The sequence below is a fragment of the Bos grunniens genome, chromosome 13, assembly GCF_055505025.1.
Source record: "Bos grunniens cultivar Pamir isolate PY7600 chromosome 13, Bosgru_T2T1.0, whole genome shotgun sequence".
Classification (NCBI taxonomy): Eukaryota; Metazoa; Chordata; class Mammalia; order Artiodactyla; family Bovidae; genus Bos; species Bos grunniens.
The window spans coordinates 19,868,373-19,885,676 of record NC_141177.1 but is presented as its reverse complement, the minus strand read 5'-3'; the positions used below and the strand labels follow the sequence as shown (position 1 = coordinate 19,885,676).

The 17,304-nt window shown below is 50.9% G+C and overlaps 1 protein-coding gene across 1 annotated transcript; it reads right to left on the bottom strand.

The window, feature by feature from the left end:
* Positions 1–453: 453 nt before the first annotated feature.
* Positions 454–16,190, bottom strand: AHCY (adenosylhomocysteinase). The gene is made up of 10 exons (XM_086332282.1): positions 16,069–16,190; positions 10,579–10,769; positions 9,386–9,461; positions 7,563–7,712; positions 6,641–6,753; positions 5,983–6,190; positions 5,804–5,891; positions 5,581–5,698; positions 4,331–4,525; positions 454–1,323 (listed from the first exon to the last, which is right to left on the bottom strand). Exons 1-10 carry the CDS (start codon positions 16,094–16,096, stop codon positions 1,192–1,194), a joined length of 1,299 nt encoding a protein of 432 aa, XP_086188408.1. The 5' UTR covers positions 16,097–16,190; the 3' UTR covers positions 454–1,191.
* Between the last annotated feature and the right edge of the window lie 1,114 nt (positions 16,191–17,304).

Below are 17,304 nucleotides of genomic sequence, written 5' to 3'. Positions count from 1 at the left end.
CGTGTCCGACTCTGTGTGACCCCATAGACAGCAGCCCACCAAGCTCCCCTATCCCTGGGATTCTCCAGGCAAGAGTACTGGAGTGGGTTGCCATTTCCTTCTCCAATGCATGAAAGTGAAAAGTGAAAGGGAAGTCACTCAGTCGTATCCGACTCTTGGCAACCCCATGGACTGCAGCCCAACAGGCTCCTCCATCCATGGGATTTTCCAGGCAAGAGTACTGGAGTGGGGTGCCATCGCCTTCTCCAAATGAGTTTTAGGTTGGGTAAAAAAAGCAGGCTGTTTGCAAAAGACACACCCAAAGATATAAGAGTTCTCTCATTCTACCCATTCTTTCAGCCCAAGGGTTCACCCCACACTGCAACAAGCAGTCTATTACAGCACATCATACCCCTTGGCTCACACCACACATTGTTGGCAATGGATTTTCTATAAAATAAAGGCTCAAAATTATTTTAGGCACCCAAATTTTTATTAACCCACCTTCTCGCTCTCTTTTAACATTATAAACCAAATTAACCTCTTTTTGGCCCAGAGCTATGCTGGGAACCATCAATGCGCTTTTAGGTTTCTCTGGCCCCTCTTAACCGCTGGCTGTCATTCTTCTTGTCTTTTCTTGCTTAACAATATATTCCAACCCCTGTAAAATAGGGACTAAAAGTACCAACCTCATTGTTCTGAGGTTTAAGAGAATGCTAAGCACTAACCCAGGCTCTCCGGAGCATTCAAACACCCACAGTTCCCTCACACCCTTTGACAGAGATCCTTCTCATCTGTCATGGGCTGAGGAACCAATGAACCTGTAAACCAAGAACATGAGTCTAAAGACCACAGGCCAAGTGAAGGCCTGGATGGTAAAGTGCATGGGCTTTCTGACCACCACTGCCAACTTCCAGCCTAAGGAAGGACTGAGTGAGCAGTTGCTGAACCCCCGAGCTCATGGTTCCCTGTGGGTAACCCCCATGCACCTCCATTATGGCCCGGGCTAGAGGGGACACTTCTCAATTCCCCCTGTCACACTTGGAACAGCATGAGGGATGCAGCAGAGGCCAAAGACTGAGTGGCGAGCCCCAGGGAGTCAATGGGGGACATTATCAGACCAATCTTAAAGGTGGTGCCATTTGCTCTTGGGGAGGAGAGGTGGGACTCAGGCAAGGACAGCAGCTGGAAGGCAAAGGGCAGGTCCGGTTCTCAGTAGCGGTAGTGATCAGGCTTGAATGGGCCTTCACGGGACATGCCCAGGTACTGGGCCTGCTTCTCAGTCAGCCTGGTCAGCTTCACATTCAGCTTGCCCAGGTGGGCTTCAGCCACTGCTTCATCCAGCTGGGGAGAAACACAGGAAAAGCTGGAATCAGTGCCATGCTCTGGGACCCCTAACCTCCATCTTCTCGCTGCCCAAAGAGGCGGGAACGGTTCTATTGTGACATCTGTCGAGTGTTAAGCGTATTACTTCATCCTGTCCTCACAGTGGATGTGTGTGGGTTTGGGCTGCTCAGCTCTTCTTCAAGGGGGAATCAAACTACACCTTCCCCTCCAGGCAGCCCTGGTGGGACCATCAATTACATCTCCTCCTTCACCCTCCATCAACCTAAGCAGCTAACCAAAATGCTTCCTGGAATTTATCAATGAACAGGACATACTTTCATGACAGGGGCTCTCAGGATTCCTAAACAGGGAGGCCATCGGTCTCCAATAGCAAGTCTATTTGACAAGTGAAGTGAATGCAGGGAGAACAAAAGGGCCAAGAAACAGAGAAAGCAGAGCTCTGATGTCAATGAATCCCCGCATCCAATGTCTGAATCTGACACTCTGCCATTATAGAACCAACAGCATCCCTTTTCGGATTACACTGGTTGTGGTTGTTTTAATGTACTTCCTGAGCAGTGGTGACCACAGCCGTCTTCCAAATATATCCTTAAAAATATGTCTATAAATTCATAAAACACCTTCCTCCTTCAAGAGGTGGAGCCTACGTCCTCACCCCTCAAGTGGCTCATTTCTAATGAACAGAATGAAGCAGAAATGATGATGCGTGACTTGAAAACTGGGAGCTAAAAGGTACTTCAGCTTCCTCCTTTGCGCTGTCCCCAGATTTGGGAGAAGCCAGCTGCCATCTCACGAGGAAACTTAAGCAGCTCTATGGAGACACTCATGTGGCAAGGAACCTCCCACCCACGTAATGTGAAGTGGCTCTTCCAGCTCCAGTCAAGCTGTCAGATGACTGCAGCCCTGCCTAGGTGACTTCTTGACTCAAGTCCCATCCCACCATCCCATAATGGCACAACCCAGATCCCGGTGGCTTCCCTGGTAGCTCAGCTAGTAAAGAATCCACCTGCAATGTGGGAGACCCAGGTTTGATCCCTGGGTTGGGAAGTTTCCCTGGAGAAGGGAATGGCTACCCTCCAGTATTCTGGCCTGGAGAATTCCGTGGACTATAGAGTCCGTGGTGTCGCCAAGAGTCAGACACGACTGAGTGACTTTCACTTCACAGCCCAGACAGCTTTATGTTCCCAAGTGGTTTCACATTCACTGTTTCATTAGAGGCAAACATCCCTAAGGAGGAGGCCAGGGTTTATTTTTCTATTTAACAAATGAAGAAACTGGGGAGAGGCAGGCAAAGGCAGGAGCAGCGTCTAGCCCTAAGGCCACAGCCATTCTAGAAGCAGAATGAAGGTCTCCAATGACCCGAGGACACAATGAATCCTCCCTTCGCTTGGCCTGGCCTGCACCCCACACTGGAGGGCACCCTACACCTGGAGGGCAGCGTGTCGTAATGGTTAACAACCCGGACAGACAGGGCTGATCTACTCTTGGCCAGTATTTTACAGCTGTGGGGGCAAGTCACTCTCTGAACCTTAAGTTCCCTCATCTGTAGGCCGGATCTCTCATAGTTCTTACAAAGATCAGTGATATTCAAGAGGGCATGGTGCAGGCACCTTAATAAATGGGGGTGCTGCTCATGCTGTCATTATGGTTAACCAAGATACATAATCCCTTCCCCACACACTGCACGTGAGTGTGAAGCATGTCCCCAACCCATACCATGGCAGCGATGGAGAAAGGAGAGAAGGATGGGGCCAGGTGCTGGGGTAGGAGGTGAGCTCTTTACCTTTTCACTTCCAACCCTGCTTTCATCTCAGAGGCCTGCGCCTTTTCTCACTACAGCCCTGTTTCCTCCAATTAAGATAAGGGTTCAAATGAGGCTTTTTAAACCCTCCAACAAGCATGGGGACCTGGCAGGCTGCACAGGACAGGACAGCCCCTTGAGGCCCTCACAGGTGAAACATCTGGTCAGACAAGACAGTACCTGAGGAAGCCTAAGGGGAGAGGAGTTGGCTGGCTCGGAGGACAGACACCCCGGCCTCTTCCTACTTCTCATTAGTTGGCAGAACCAGCTTCTCAAAGGGTGGGAGGAGACATATGAAGTCTCCATTACAGCCTCACCAGTAGTCAAAGGTTGGAAGCAAGAAGTACTCTTACCACTTAGCTGAGAGGGACACTTGAGGCCCAATCAGGATAAGTAGCAAAACCAAATTTGCCCATGATGCTAAAGAGTCAGCACTAAGACACAGCATTCTGACCCCTGAGGGAGGGCAGCGCTTGGGGTGTTAGGACGAGCACTGCATTGGATGTCAGATGACCTCATTGTCATGGTTACCCTGACCTCACGCTCGCAGAATGTCAGGGGCCATGCTCAGCATGTTAGCAGCATCACCCCCTTCCAAGGCCACAACTGTGCAGCCTCTAGGCTGCATTTGGCTTACAAACAAGTCCAAGTTAACCCACCCAGCTATATTTAAAATTGAATATTTCACACAAAAATATTGATATCTGGCTTCCTCTGAAATGTCAGGAGCCTTGACCCAAAGGGCCCAGGTTGATAACAGGCAGCCAGCCCCTTCCACTGGGGCACATGTTCTTTGCTCAGTCCCCTCCAGCCCATTTATCCTTAGTGGACATGTGTGTTTGTGACCTGTGACCTAAGGAAGTCCTCACAATCCTTACAGAGGTACTATTACCTTCACGTTACAGAGAAGGAAATAGAGGCTCAGAAGTTAAGTAACCTGGTTACACAGGCTGATATTCAAACCTGGATGTGTCTCTCTCCAAAGCCCATGCTCTTCTCACCACCCAGCCCAGCTACTCAAGTTATTCCCTGCGTTGAGCCTCACTTTCCTTCTCTGTTAAATGGAGAGAATGACTTCTGCCCTGAGGAGGACGCTGTTAAGATCCTCAAGAGTGGAGGCAAGCACCGTATGAACTCAGGCAAGCCCTGCTTGGGGAGCCTGGGTCACGTGACCCTTGGCCAGGGGTGCAGGTAGGAACCCACCTTCTTGGGCAGGAAGTGGACTCCGACGGGGTACTTGTCTGGGTGGGTCCAGAGCTCGATCTGCGCCAGGACCTGGTTGGTGAAGGAGTTGCTCATCACAAAGCTAGGGTGGCCCATGGCACAGCCCAGGTTGACCAGCCGGCCCTCGGCCAGCAGGATGATGCGGCGTCCATTCTTCAACAAGTAGCGGTCCACCTGCAAGCGGGCAGAGCAGCGGTAAGGACTGGCAGGCGCTGCTCCCAGTGTCCACCCCATCCTCATCCCATCCTCCTGCCCAGCAGGCCTCCCTGTCTCCAGCAGTGCCCACAAAGGGCCTAGACTGCCCTAGAACAACCTCCAGCATAGGGACTGGGACACACAATGAATTATAAAAGCGACTATTTATTAAACAACTCTGAGCTGCAGACCTCATACATCTACTGTGAGAATTTAAAGAGCTCACATGTGCAAGCACTTAGTTTAAGTACTGCCTATTAGCTAACGGTACTGTTAATATTATCACTGGCACAGGCCCTGGGCTAAGAACACACATGTAACTGTGTGTGTGTATACGATATATAAAAATTACATTTAATTCTACTAACAATCGTTTAAATTAGGTACTGGTATTATCCCCATTTCACAGATAAAGAAACTGAGGTTTAAAGGGTTAAGTTCCTTGTCCAGAGCCAGACATTACAAAGTGGCTGTAATTTGAGCCTGGACAGTCTGAGGACAGATCCCAGGTTCTCAATCAGCATGCTTAGTGAAAAGCTAAATGTAGAATTTCCCTAGTGGTCCAGTAGGTAAGAATCTGCCTGTCAGTGCAGGGTACCCGGGTTTGATCCCTGGTCCAGGAAGATCCCACATGCCTCAGAGCAACTAAGCCTGTGTGCCACAACTACTGAGCCTGCGCTCGAGAGGCAGTGTTCCGCAGGAGAAGCCGCCACAATGAGAAGCCTGTGTACTGCTGCATGCTGCTACCTGCAGAAGCGAAGACCCAGAGTAGCCAAAAATAAAATCCATCAGTAAGACAGACGCGGTGGTACTCAACCTCGGCTGCACCTCAGAATCCTCCAGGGAGCTTTAAAAAAGGAGGACCCTTGGCCTCCCTCCAAGATTCCAGTTTAGCAGCCTGAAACCTCTTCCTCCCATCCCACTGCCCAGGTCACCAGAGCCTCGTCATCTGTCCTCCTTGGCGGCCACCCCACAGGCACACCCCCCTAGGCGCTCCATCTGCCGAGCCTGCTGGCAGGGCTGGGGCTCCTCACCTGGGGCTTGATGTTCACCTTCTCCACAGCGTTCTCGTTCAGCCACTTGACATCGATCTCCACGTCAAAGTGCCCAATGTTACACACAATGGCATCATCCTTCATCTGTTCAAAGTGCCTGTGGGGGAGCCTCAGTCCGTGAGAGAGGGTCAGCGACCAAGGGCAGCCCCATGCCTGCCCCCTCCTTCACTCCCTAGGACCCCCACACCACACCAGCACCTACTGGCCAAGAATGATGTCAATACAGCCCGTGGTGGTGACAAAGATGTTGCCCTCTTGACAGGCCTCATCCATGGTGGTCACCTCGTAGCCTGTGTAGAGACAGCCCCCATGGGTCAGCCAGCGTGGCCATGCCCCTCCTCTGGCCCCAGCGGCTGACGGCCAACCCCCGCTCTATCATACCCTCCATGGCAGCTTGAAGTGCGTTGATGGGATCGATCTCCGTGATGATGACACGGGCCCCAAATCCCCTCAGGGCCTGGGCACAGCCCTTGCCCACGTCGCCATAGCCTGCAACCACCGCCACCTTGCCCGCAATCATGACATCTGTGGCCCGCTTGATGCCATCTATGAGGGACTCCCGGCAGCCATAGAGGTTGTCAAACTTGCTCTGAGAGGAGAGGGGGTAAGGCAGGGATGGGGGCAGGCAAAGCCCTGGGGCCTCAGACCCACTCTCAACATCTCAGCCTGCTGGGCCTTGGGCTGATCACCTCCTGGGACTTCTCCCCACCAGCTAGTGTGTTCACGTGCCCCTTGCCCCTGCTCAGCCCCATGACTTTCTCCCCAGTCTTTCTCAGCCAGTCCAGAAGGCTTCCTGAGGATCAACTATGAGACCACCCAAAGAATCTGCTTCACTTCAAACCTCCCAATGCCTAGCTCTGAGGATCACTGCGTAATCCTTTGTCTCTTTAATACACTCATCACTCTGTCTACAACCCCTTTCCCCACCAAGTGAGGGCTAAATTCCTCACGGCAGCCTCCCTGGGGACCTTCTTCAGGGCCTATTCCTGAGCTGCTCTGGAAACCAACAGCAGAAGCCATTGCTGCTCCCCAGGCTCACCTTGGTGACAGAGTCGTTGACATTGATGGCCGGCACCTTCAGGATCCCTTTGGCCATCATCTTGTACAGGTTGTGGACCCCCGTTGTGGTCTCTTCAGAGATGCCTCGGATGCCTGAACAAGAGGGGAGGGGACAGATTTCAGGCCAGGAAGGAGTGGCCTCTGGGATGGGACTCTAAGAGCCTAAGAGAGCCCACAACTGAACTCACCTGAATGCCTCACCTTTGCCTTCTAAAGATGCTCCTCTTTCTGGGTTCCCATCTCTGCAACCTATACCACAGTCCACCTAATCACCCAGGCCAGCACGAGGGAGGAGTCGCCACCTTCACTAGGCCTCATGATTCTACCTCCCAACAACTCACAGACTCTTCATCCCCACTGCCCACATCCCTGCCACAACGCGTCCTCTACATAGCAGCCACACTTAACATGTATATTTTCAGAGACGTCTTTCAGTACCATCCAATTACTTCCCTTTGCTCTCAGCATCAAGCCCAGCTCTCTCGCTGAGTTTATTACAAAGTCTTTACACATCTGATCTTCACTAAGGCTCCAGTGAAGGAAGTTCCCATGCTGGCTAACTTTCTGTTTCCTGAAAGGTCATCCTTTCCTACCTCAGGGCCTTGGCACTCACTATAACATTCCCTACTTCCCTCCCCACCCTGCTTTTAACAAAGCTTCCCAGCTGTTCTCAGCCCTAGCCTTATGCTCACCCTTGGGCCATCATCTCAGCCAGCCTTCCCCCAGCTGCCCCAGCCCAGAAGATGGGCCCCAGCACGCTTACAGGAGCCTGAGGATATCCCATCTTCCACAAAATCTGCTGCTTGAGGCACCAGGAGTCCTGCCAGGCCTGCCGCTCTCATGTGGACAAGCAAGAGCCATTTAAACCACCAGCACCCAGCCCACCGACCTGCCCTACTCACCTGACAGGAGCTGCGGGTACTTGGTGTGGATGAGGTTGGTGAGATCACCACCGTCGTCCAGAATCATGTTGAGGGGCTCGTCCTTGAAGTACAGCGTCTGTTCAATGCACCACAGGTACTCCTCATCCGTTTCGCCCTTCCAGGCGTACACTGGAGAGTGAGTGGCATGTCAGGGCTGGCCCTCCACAATGGCACCTGCTCCAGGGACCCACCTAGGTAGTCTCAAGACTATCTTCTTCCTAATTTCCATCCCCAACCACCTCCAGCCTCTCTGAGGACTCAGCAGTGCTAAGGACACAACTTGGAGCCAGAGGTATCAGAGTGTGAATCCTGGTTCTGCACTGACCAGCTGTGTGACTTTCGGCAAATCACTTCACCTCTGAGTCTCACTTTCATTGTCGATGGTAGTATAGATTAAGTGAGACGGGAGCCAAACACAGACCCCCTATATATAAGTATCTGGAAAGAATTCTTTCCTTTCTCACTCTTTCTTTTCCTACCCTCGTCTGTCTGGGCCCCTAGCTCACAGTGACCAGGGTTCCTACCCACTGTGCCTCCTGCTGGGAGGGAGGTGTGACGGGAGGAGGGACACATTAGGTGGACTCAAGAGACAAGCTCCAGGGTCCATTCTGCACTGAAAGGACCTGATGGGCCCACAGTCTCTGTAATACGTTATCCTAGGCGACGTCTGGCCAGCATCTACTAACAGCAGCTACCGTGTATGGAGCACTTTCTCTGTGTCAGGCAATACTCTAACTGCTTCTTGCCCCCATCTCATCTGTCCTCACAGAAACCCTGTGAGGCTGGCATTACCATCATCATCGCCTACAGATGCCCAGAGAAGCGGCTGAGATGTGCCCAGGTCACTCATCATGACACTCTGCTGTTGCTGTTTTTGGCCGCACAGCATGTGGGATCCTAGTTCCCCAACCAGGGATCAAATCCATGCCCCCTGCACCAGAAGCCCCGAGTCTTAACCACTGGGCCACCAGAGAAGTCCCAGCATGGCACTGCTGAGCAAGCAACAGAGTCCCGTGCTCCTGACTGCCAGCTCAGGCTCCTCCCATCATGTGGTACAACTGCGACACAGGTGTGGGGCTCCCAGGAACCTCCTGTGAGCAAAGGACACCTGCCAAGCAAGGCCAGCTTCCCCTCCCTCAAACTGGGGCAGATAATGGTCTTGAAAACAAGGCCTTTCCAGAAAGCGGCCATGGAGTCCAAACTAGGCTGAGGAGCTGGGGACACGCCGACCCTTGGTCAGTTGATGGAGAGGTCTTCCCCAACTCTTTACCTTCCCCCCGCAGCTGGTTAGAAGGAACTGTGAATGAATGTCCTATTTTATCATCGTCAGACCGAACCACTTCCCTCCCCAAGCCCAAGCAGACTTGTTTCTGTTTCTCCAGCAGCCTGTGAGAAAGTCCTTCCTCTTTGGTTGTGGTCCTTCCCCAGTACCTAGACCATCAGATACTATGCAGTGGATCTCTGGGACTCTTTTTCTGTCCAGTACCCCTCCCTGCTTCTTTTTAAGGAACTTTTTGTTTTAAGGAACTTTTTAAGGAACATCCTCTTTTTAAGGAACTTCCCCCTCTTCAACACCATGTGATTCCCAATCACTGACTTGAATAGGGCAAGTAAGTGCCTTCAGTAGGATCTGAGATGACAGCTGGACAAAACGGCTCTTTCCGATGGGTCTCTAGGCAAGGATTCTGTGGCCATGACTCTTCCCTACTGTAGGGAGGTCTGCAGCAGTAAAAGTGAAGTGATGCAAACAGAGAAAATCAGAGCCCCTTCCTGTATTCCTGTATCCCCCAGCAAGGACTCACCTGGAATGCCAGCCTTGGCAATGGCAGCTGCTGCATGGTCCTGGGTGGAGAAGATATTGCAGCTGGACCACCGCACCTGAAAGAGCCAGCAAGACAGGGCTGGTCACAGCCAGGTCAGAAGACCAGGGTCACTAGACAGGGGTAAGAAAAGGCCCTGAATCTAGGGATGAGAGGCCTGGGATCTACACCCAACTGGTTCTGCAACCATAGGCTGGGGACCCTGGTGAGTGGATGGGAGCCAGAGCAGTGACAAGGCCTAACATATGTGAAAACAAGGCTCTGCCATATGGAGGGGGAAGGGCTCCACAAGGAAGCAAGGAGACAAGTGAAGAAGCTGTTGTTAGCGTTAAAACAAGATATGCAACTATAGCAGTGGAGGGGATAAGTATTATTCTGAAGGATTTGTTGGGAGGGTTAGTTTGTTGGAGTAAGAGACAAAAAGAAGAGTCAGGGATGACCCCAGATTCTTGAACAGAGAGAACTGTAAGGCAGAAGCCTGTAATTGCTTACATGGGGAAGACACCAAGAAGTGTAGGAAATCATGAGTTTGTTTACACATGTTGAGGTTGCAATGTCAATCAATCAGATCTCCAAGTGGAGATGGTACATCAGTTGCTGGATATGATGTACTATATCATATAAATATTATGTTATGACATAACCACATAAACAATATTTAAAACCATAAAATCAGACCACTTAAGAGAGGGAGTGTAGAAAAGAAAGAGGTAGGCCAAGGACTGACACTGTTGGACTCACTAGTTGTTTCTGGCTGCCCCGCACCACCACCAACCCCGCCCCCCATAAAACATCGTCAGAGAACTTGGAGGAGCTGCAATCATTGGTACACATGACCCAGGCTGAACCAATCAGAGAGCACCATCTTTCCAGCAGCCATGATTGGCCAAGGGCAGGCACGTGACCCCACGAGGGCCTATAGGAGCCAGACCCTTAGATGATTCGGTAGGGCTCTGGGCTTGAGTCTTTCCTGCTAGAGCTTCCCCAGTCAGGAGAATGTGAATTGAGGGTGACCAGACGCCATTTCCCAGTAAGAGCAAATCAGCAGAACAGTCACCACAAATGGTAGTGAGGGGCGCCCGTGACAAGGCTGGAGCTGGAACCCCTGCTGGGCCTGAGGGGACACAAGACTATAGAGTTCCCGGCTCCGCAAGAACTGCTGCTTCAGGCCTCACCTCAGCACCCAGGGCAACGAGGGTCTCAATGAGGACGGCGGTCTCCACGGTCATGTGCAGGCAGCCAGCAATGCGAGCGCCCTTCAGAGGCTTGGAGGCCGAGTACATTTCTCGCATGTGCATCAGGCCCGGCATCTCATTCTCTGCCAGGTCCAGGGCCTTGCGTCCCCAAGCGGCCAGGCTGATGTCAGCTGCAGGGGCAGGATGGACGGAAGTTCATGAGCTACCTCATCCCATCAACCATGAAGCAAGCACCCACCACTCCGCACTCATCCCCTGTGGACTCGAAACACTAGGCTGGCTGCAATCTCACTGATTCAAGGATTTCCTGGAGCAGGGCAGTCAAAAGGTCCCTGCCTAACCGCAGCCTACGCATAGCCTTGTGGGAGAACATTTAATTAAAAAATCCCACAGGAACATAAGGACTTCTCTGGTGACTCAGATGGTAAAGAATCTGCCTGCAATGCAGGAGACCCAGGTTCAATCCCTGTGTTGGGAAGATCCTCTGGAGAAGGGAATGGCAATCCACTCCAGTATTCTTGCCTGGAGAATCCCATGGATAGAGGAGCCTGGCTGGCTACAGTCCATGGTGTGGCAAAGAGTCGGACACAACTGAGTGACTAAGACAAACACACAGAGGAACATGATTACAACACAGGTAAATGCTCCCTTGAAAATAAATAGCTGTCAGCCTATACATGCCTCTTACTACCCTTTCTGTTTGCCACCTAAAATTCCCGAAAGATTTTAGCTCCTGGTTCTCCATCTTCCTAATCACCACTCTTGGTGACTTCAACATTCCTAAGTGATACAACCTAACACCTTGGACTCAGCACCATTCTTTGATCTCCTTGTAGATAGAGACATATTTCTCCACCCCTGTCATTTCTTCCCACCTGGAGGGAACTCATCTGTGTAACTAACAGCTCTTGGCCTCTCTCTGCCCCAGGGGAGGTGAAGCAACCTGTTTAATTAGTAAACTTAGAAGGAAAAAATGGGTCATGCACAGTTCAGGTCTCCCCTCTTTTGCAAGCAAGCAACAACCAACCTGCCTGCGGGGAGCGCATTCTTCCAGAGAGATCTACCCAAACCCACCTTGCCTGTAACTGGCGGGTTAACTGCTCAATTTGGGCGTTTGGTTAGCATGATCATTGGACTTTGACACTAGTCTACATCTTCGGGCTTCAATGGATGCTATTAGTTATCCCTTGATACCTACAGGGGATTGGTTCTGGGAACTTCTATGGATGCCAAAATTCTCAGATGCTCAATTGCCTTATATAAAATGGCATGGAGGTTCAGTCACTAAGTCGTGTCCAACTCTTGCTACCCCATGGACTGTAGCCCACTAGGCTCCTCTGTCCATGGGATTTCCCAGGCAAGAATACTAGAGTAAGTTGGCACTGCCTTCTCCAGAGGATCTTGCCATCCCAGGGGTTGAACCCACATCTCCTGCATTGGCAGGCGGATTCTTTACTGCTGAGCCACCAGGGAATCCTATATGCTCCATTAGATTACTCAGTATCCCATATCCTCTTACCTCTTTGACGACTTCACTACTCCACTGAAACTGCTCTTCTTAAGGTCTCCGTAAGGCCCCATAGCCATTGGTCAATTATCTATGTTTACGTTTCTCCCTGCAGCACCAACAGCACTAAGTAGTCTCTTTTTCTGAATCCCTTTCTTTCTGTGGTTTCCCTTCCACTTTCCTGGTTCCTCTTCCTGTAACAGACTCTCAAAGTTTGGAGGTTCTCACGGCTCTGTCATCTCCCTCCTCTCCTACGAGATGAGCTCATCCCGCTTTATGGCTTGAAATACCTTTTCTACAGCAGTGTCTGCCACCTGTTCATCTCCAGCCCAGACTTCTCCCCTGAACCTGAGACTCATAATTCAACTGCCTACTCAGCATCTTGGTTGTCCATCTAGATAATGTGTCAAGTTTGAGCCCTCATGACTCCTTTTTCTCACCCCCAAACTTGTTACTCCCCCAGTATCCTCATTTTAGGAAATGAAACCACCATTCAACCAGCTGCTCTAGCCAAAAACTTAGGGTTTCTTGATTCCTCTTTTCCCCTCTCACCCTCTTCCAACCCATCAGCACTGTTGTCTCAACATCCCAAATATGAGCAATCCAACAGCATCTCACCACCCTGGATCACTGAAGCAGCCTCCTCACTGGTCTCTCTGCTGTTCTCCCCATGTTAGGGAAATGAAGATGGAGGTCGTCTTGTTCAGGCTTCAGAAGCAGGAGAGTAGCCCTCTGACTGACTTCTGACCCTGCATGGACTATGTGCCTGCTTTGGTTACCGGCAAGTCAAGCCACACCTTAGGTTAAGAGAGGGAGTGGGTCTTGGAATTTCCTGAGCCCCTGGACGCCCGGCCAAACCCCTACGCTGACCCCCAGACCCTTGTTTCACAAAAGGAAACAAACAGCATTGTAAAAGGGAAAACAAGAGCTGCATTTTTGCGTGCAAACTGACAATATCAGCTTGCAGCCTGGGATTACAGGCAGGAGCCCCCAAAACTGCAATCTGAAGTCTCACCCGTGGGGTGGACCACTGCCCGGGACCCTTTTCCCAATTGAGACTCCAAATTGCTGGTACTCGGGATGTCCCAGCACTGTTCAAGTTTGGATGTAGGTTGTCAGCCCAATTTGGTGATGTATATGCTATTACCCCTCTCTATCATTTCTATTTCTTTGCTTTTAACAACTAATTGTTTGTGTATTAACAAGTGGATTTTTTTGTTAATGAATCCTTTGAACCTAAAATGAAAGTAAAACACCCCAAAGGCGAGGTCTTCAAGTGGCTACTTGGGATGCTGCCTGATTCAAGAATCACCTAATAAGAGTTAGATCTTTAAAAAACAAACAATACCCCACAAAAGTCAGAGAAACAAACTTTTAAATTTTTAAATGTATCACCTCCATTCTTCTGCTAAAGTGAAAAAGCCAGCCAGCCTCCAATGGCTTCCCCTAACCGACTCTTCACATGGCCACAGTGCCGTGCCCAGGTGTCTGCTCACCCTTCTTGCCCACCTCGCCACCCTTTTCTCCGCCTCACTAGTTGCTCAACCATGCGAACCTCCTTACTGTCTTCATATTCCTGCCTCAGGGCTTTAACCCAAGCAGCTCTCTCAGCCTGGAAGGCTCCTCCCATCACCTGATACAGTACCTGGCACACAGTAGGTGCTTAGGAAAGAAGGAAGAACTTGGTATACTGCTGCTGGAGGAACTGAGAGCATGCCAGGGTGACTCTAGTAGAGGGAGTAAGATGATGAGTCAGGATTTTATTCCTGTAGAGTTTTAAGGGGAGTCCCATGACCAGACTTGTCTTTTGAGAAGGCTTCTTTGGTTGCTGCAAGTATCTACGAAGCAAGAGACTCACGGAGACCTGTGAGGAGGGAGCCCAGGACTGGGGTGGTGGCTGTGGAGACAGAGAAGTGGGCAGGTCTCCTCACTTAGAAAACAGATTGTATCTCTAGTACTCAGCTGGGTTGGGCACAGAGTAGGGGTTGGCCATGTTTACTGACCATCCTTGTTGTTAAGACTGAATGAGAGAAGGTCCACGAAAGGGGCAGGCAGTAGATGGGTCACCAAAAAAAAAAAATCTGAACCTAGTCCAACTCCCAAAATTTACAATGAGGAAAGGCTCAGAGAAATGTTTGCCGCGGGTCTGACAGCCAGTCAAGAGTAGGGGTGGGACTGGTGGCCAGGCAGAGCTGGTACAGCCAGAGGCTCCTGGGAGGGGCCCAGTAGTGGACAACAGTTCCTGTCCTATCCTAAGCTGCACCTCCTCTGCCACCCCCTGTCCCTCTAGCGAAAAGAACTCTTTCACTGCCCTCGGGATACAGCTGTGCCAGCCCTGGTGTTTTCATGGGTCCCTCAACTCCAAGAGCACAGGAGGGTCTGGCACTCTAAGCTCTGGGGGTTTTGGTGCCCAGGGGAGCTGAGGACTTGCAGAAGCTGCAGTAACACCTGTCCTAGGACAAGCCAAGAACATGAGCAAAACCCTGAGTGTTTCTTCATCTGCGAAGTGGGAATAATCCTAACCTTCCTTGAGCCCAAGGATTAAAGATACCATATGGGCAATGTCTGGCACAGCACGCCCTCCCTGATGGAGGCTTCCTTTCAACCCTACTTAGCCAAGTTCCTCCACTTCCGAATGTAGCCTTATCTCCTCCCACACAATGCAAAGCCCTCAACCCCTAACCCACCCATCTCTCCATAGTAATAACAAGCCTCTTTTCCAGCTCAGCCACTGGACCTTGCTTAATCTTTCTGGGCTTCAGTTTCATCCACACAACAGGGACGATAACCTACTCTGGCCCGCTGCTTGATAAACTACTATTGGTAAGTTACTATTTTCCAGAGAGTTTTTGGAAGTTTTTTCCTTTTACGGCTTCAGTTTCTTCCTCTGTATAATGGGATAAAGTCCACCCCTAAAGATCATTCTGTAAACAAATGCAAATCCCCAAATACATAAGAAGTGCTCCATAAATGTTGATGCTTTTCTCCAGGTTGAATGGTGTGCTGGATTTACTTTAAAAATTGCTAGCCAGACTGAACCGGTTTCTGCTGAAAGGTCATTAGGATTATTCCAAATGTGTTCACTTATACACAGTGGTGAAAAGATGAGCATGGCCTGGGTGCATCTATTCCACCACCTCCCAGTTATAAGTTTGGGCAAGTTACCTTTTTTTCCTGTGTCTCAGTAAATCCATAAAATGAGAAAGTAACAGTCCCTACCCTAAAAAGTCATTAGAATAAAATGAATTAATCTATAAGAAAGGTACAAGTGGTGTCCATGCCACAGTAAACGTTAACGATCAGTGTATCAGCTTCAATACATAGGACGGCAGGAAGGATTTTTCTAACCACTCCAAAAGTTCGAGATTCTATGTAGGACTGTTCTTGCTGGCCAAGCGAGTGACCCCAGAGGTTGAGTAACAAGCCAAAGGTCCCCGGTGAGTGGACTTGCCCGGCCTCGGGCTCAGTCTCCAGGCCCCTCCCCCACGCGCCCTTCGGGGCCCCAGTACCCTCGCCGTCCCCGTGGGAGGCTCAACGAGGGGTGGGCACTTGCCCGGGACCATCCAGTTGGCCAAGGAGCCGGTCCAGGCCCAGGAGGCAGGATCCAGGCTCCCTAGCGTTGGTCCCGGCAGGTGCCATTGGTCCCAGGCTATGGCCAGGTGCACGCTGCCCCCTGCCCCAGGCGACTCTGCGCGGAACACGCCGCCGCTCCGCAGTCCGTGCCGCTGCACCCTGCCTCGCGGGGCACGCCGGAACTTGTAGTTCGCGGCCGCACGCCAAGACATGCTAGCTGCGGCGGGGGAACTCCAACCCCCAGGCGGCCACGCGGGGCCAAGACCGCGCTGTGCCAGTGATTCAAGAGGGTCCTTCTGAGCGCCCCAGGTCGGCCCCGCGGCCGCCGCCCCAACAGGTCCCCAGCGGGTGGGGAGCGGATGCAGCTGGTTGCACGTCCTGTAACTCACCGACTTTGTAAGGCAGCTTGTCCGACATATTGGCAGCGTTTCCGCACGGACTGATGCACACAGGCGAAAGGGGCCGGGCCTAGGGCTGGGAAGAGGCGCGGGCTGGGCGGCGCCGGGTAGGGACCTGCGCCTGGCGCCGACGCCTTTAAATATCTCCCCCGTCTTGCATATTCATGAGTCCCGAGCGAGCTGAGCCGTCGGGGCGGGGTCCAACGCACAGGGGCGGGACCGGAATGGATTTTGGTTCCTGCTGAGAGCAGTTTTTATCCCAAGCGGTCCTTCCACCTCCCGCACTGGGTAGCAAAGGGATCTCGGAGAGAGGCCTAAGAACAAACTCCATGCTTTCCTTCGTTCAACCAGTGAAACCCATGTCATAACCGGGGGAAATTGAAATTCCAACCAGCTCTCTTTCCTGAACCTGTTTCTTCTGTAAACTGGGCAGTTGATACCTATCATACAGATTATAAGTAAAGCTGCAACATGTCAAGTTTCTAGCACATCGTAGGCCTTCCACCCTCCTGCCACTATCCTGAATTTAGTTAAATTTGCATACGTATTTATACTTTTACTGCTGCTGCTACTGCTGCTAAGTCGCTTCAGTCGTGTCCGACTCTGTGCGACCCCATAGATGGCAGCCCACCAGGCTCCGCCATCCCTGGGATTCTCCAGGCAAGAACACTGGAGTGGGTTGCCATTTCCTTCTCTAATGCATGAAAGTGAAAAGTGAAAGTGAAGTCGCTCAGTCGTGTCCGACTCTTAGTGACCCCATGGACTGCAGCCTACCAGGCTCTGCCATGGGATTTTCCAGGCAAGAGTACTGGAGTGGGGTGCCATTGCCTTCTCCGATACTTTTACTACGTATGTAGAAATTATTAAATGCTTCTTAGAATATTTTCTGTTTAAAACCTTCATGTAAATGGTAACGTACTGTACTTATCCTTCAGCAATTTGCTTTTTTCTGTTGATATTATATTTTTAAGAGTAATGCATAGACTTAGAATGTATTCATTTTTGCTGTTGCATAGTATTTCATTGTCTACATCCCATGATTAATTTATCTGTTCTATTTGCTGACATTCAGTTGTGTATCATTCTGCCATTATTGCATAAATGGAAAAATAAACATTGTCTTTTAGTGCACCTGAGTAGGTGTCTGAGGCATAAGTGTACTTAGGGATGAAGTTTCTGAGTTAAAGGCATGTTTTTAACTTTCCTAGGTCTTGCCAAACTGTTTTC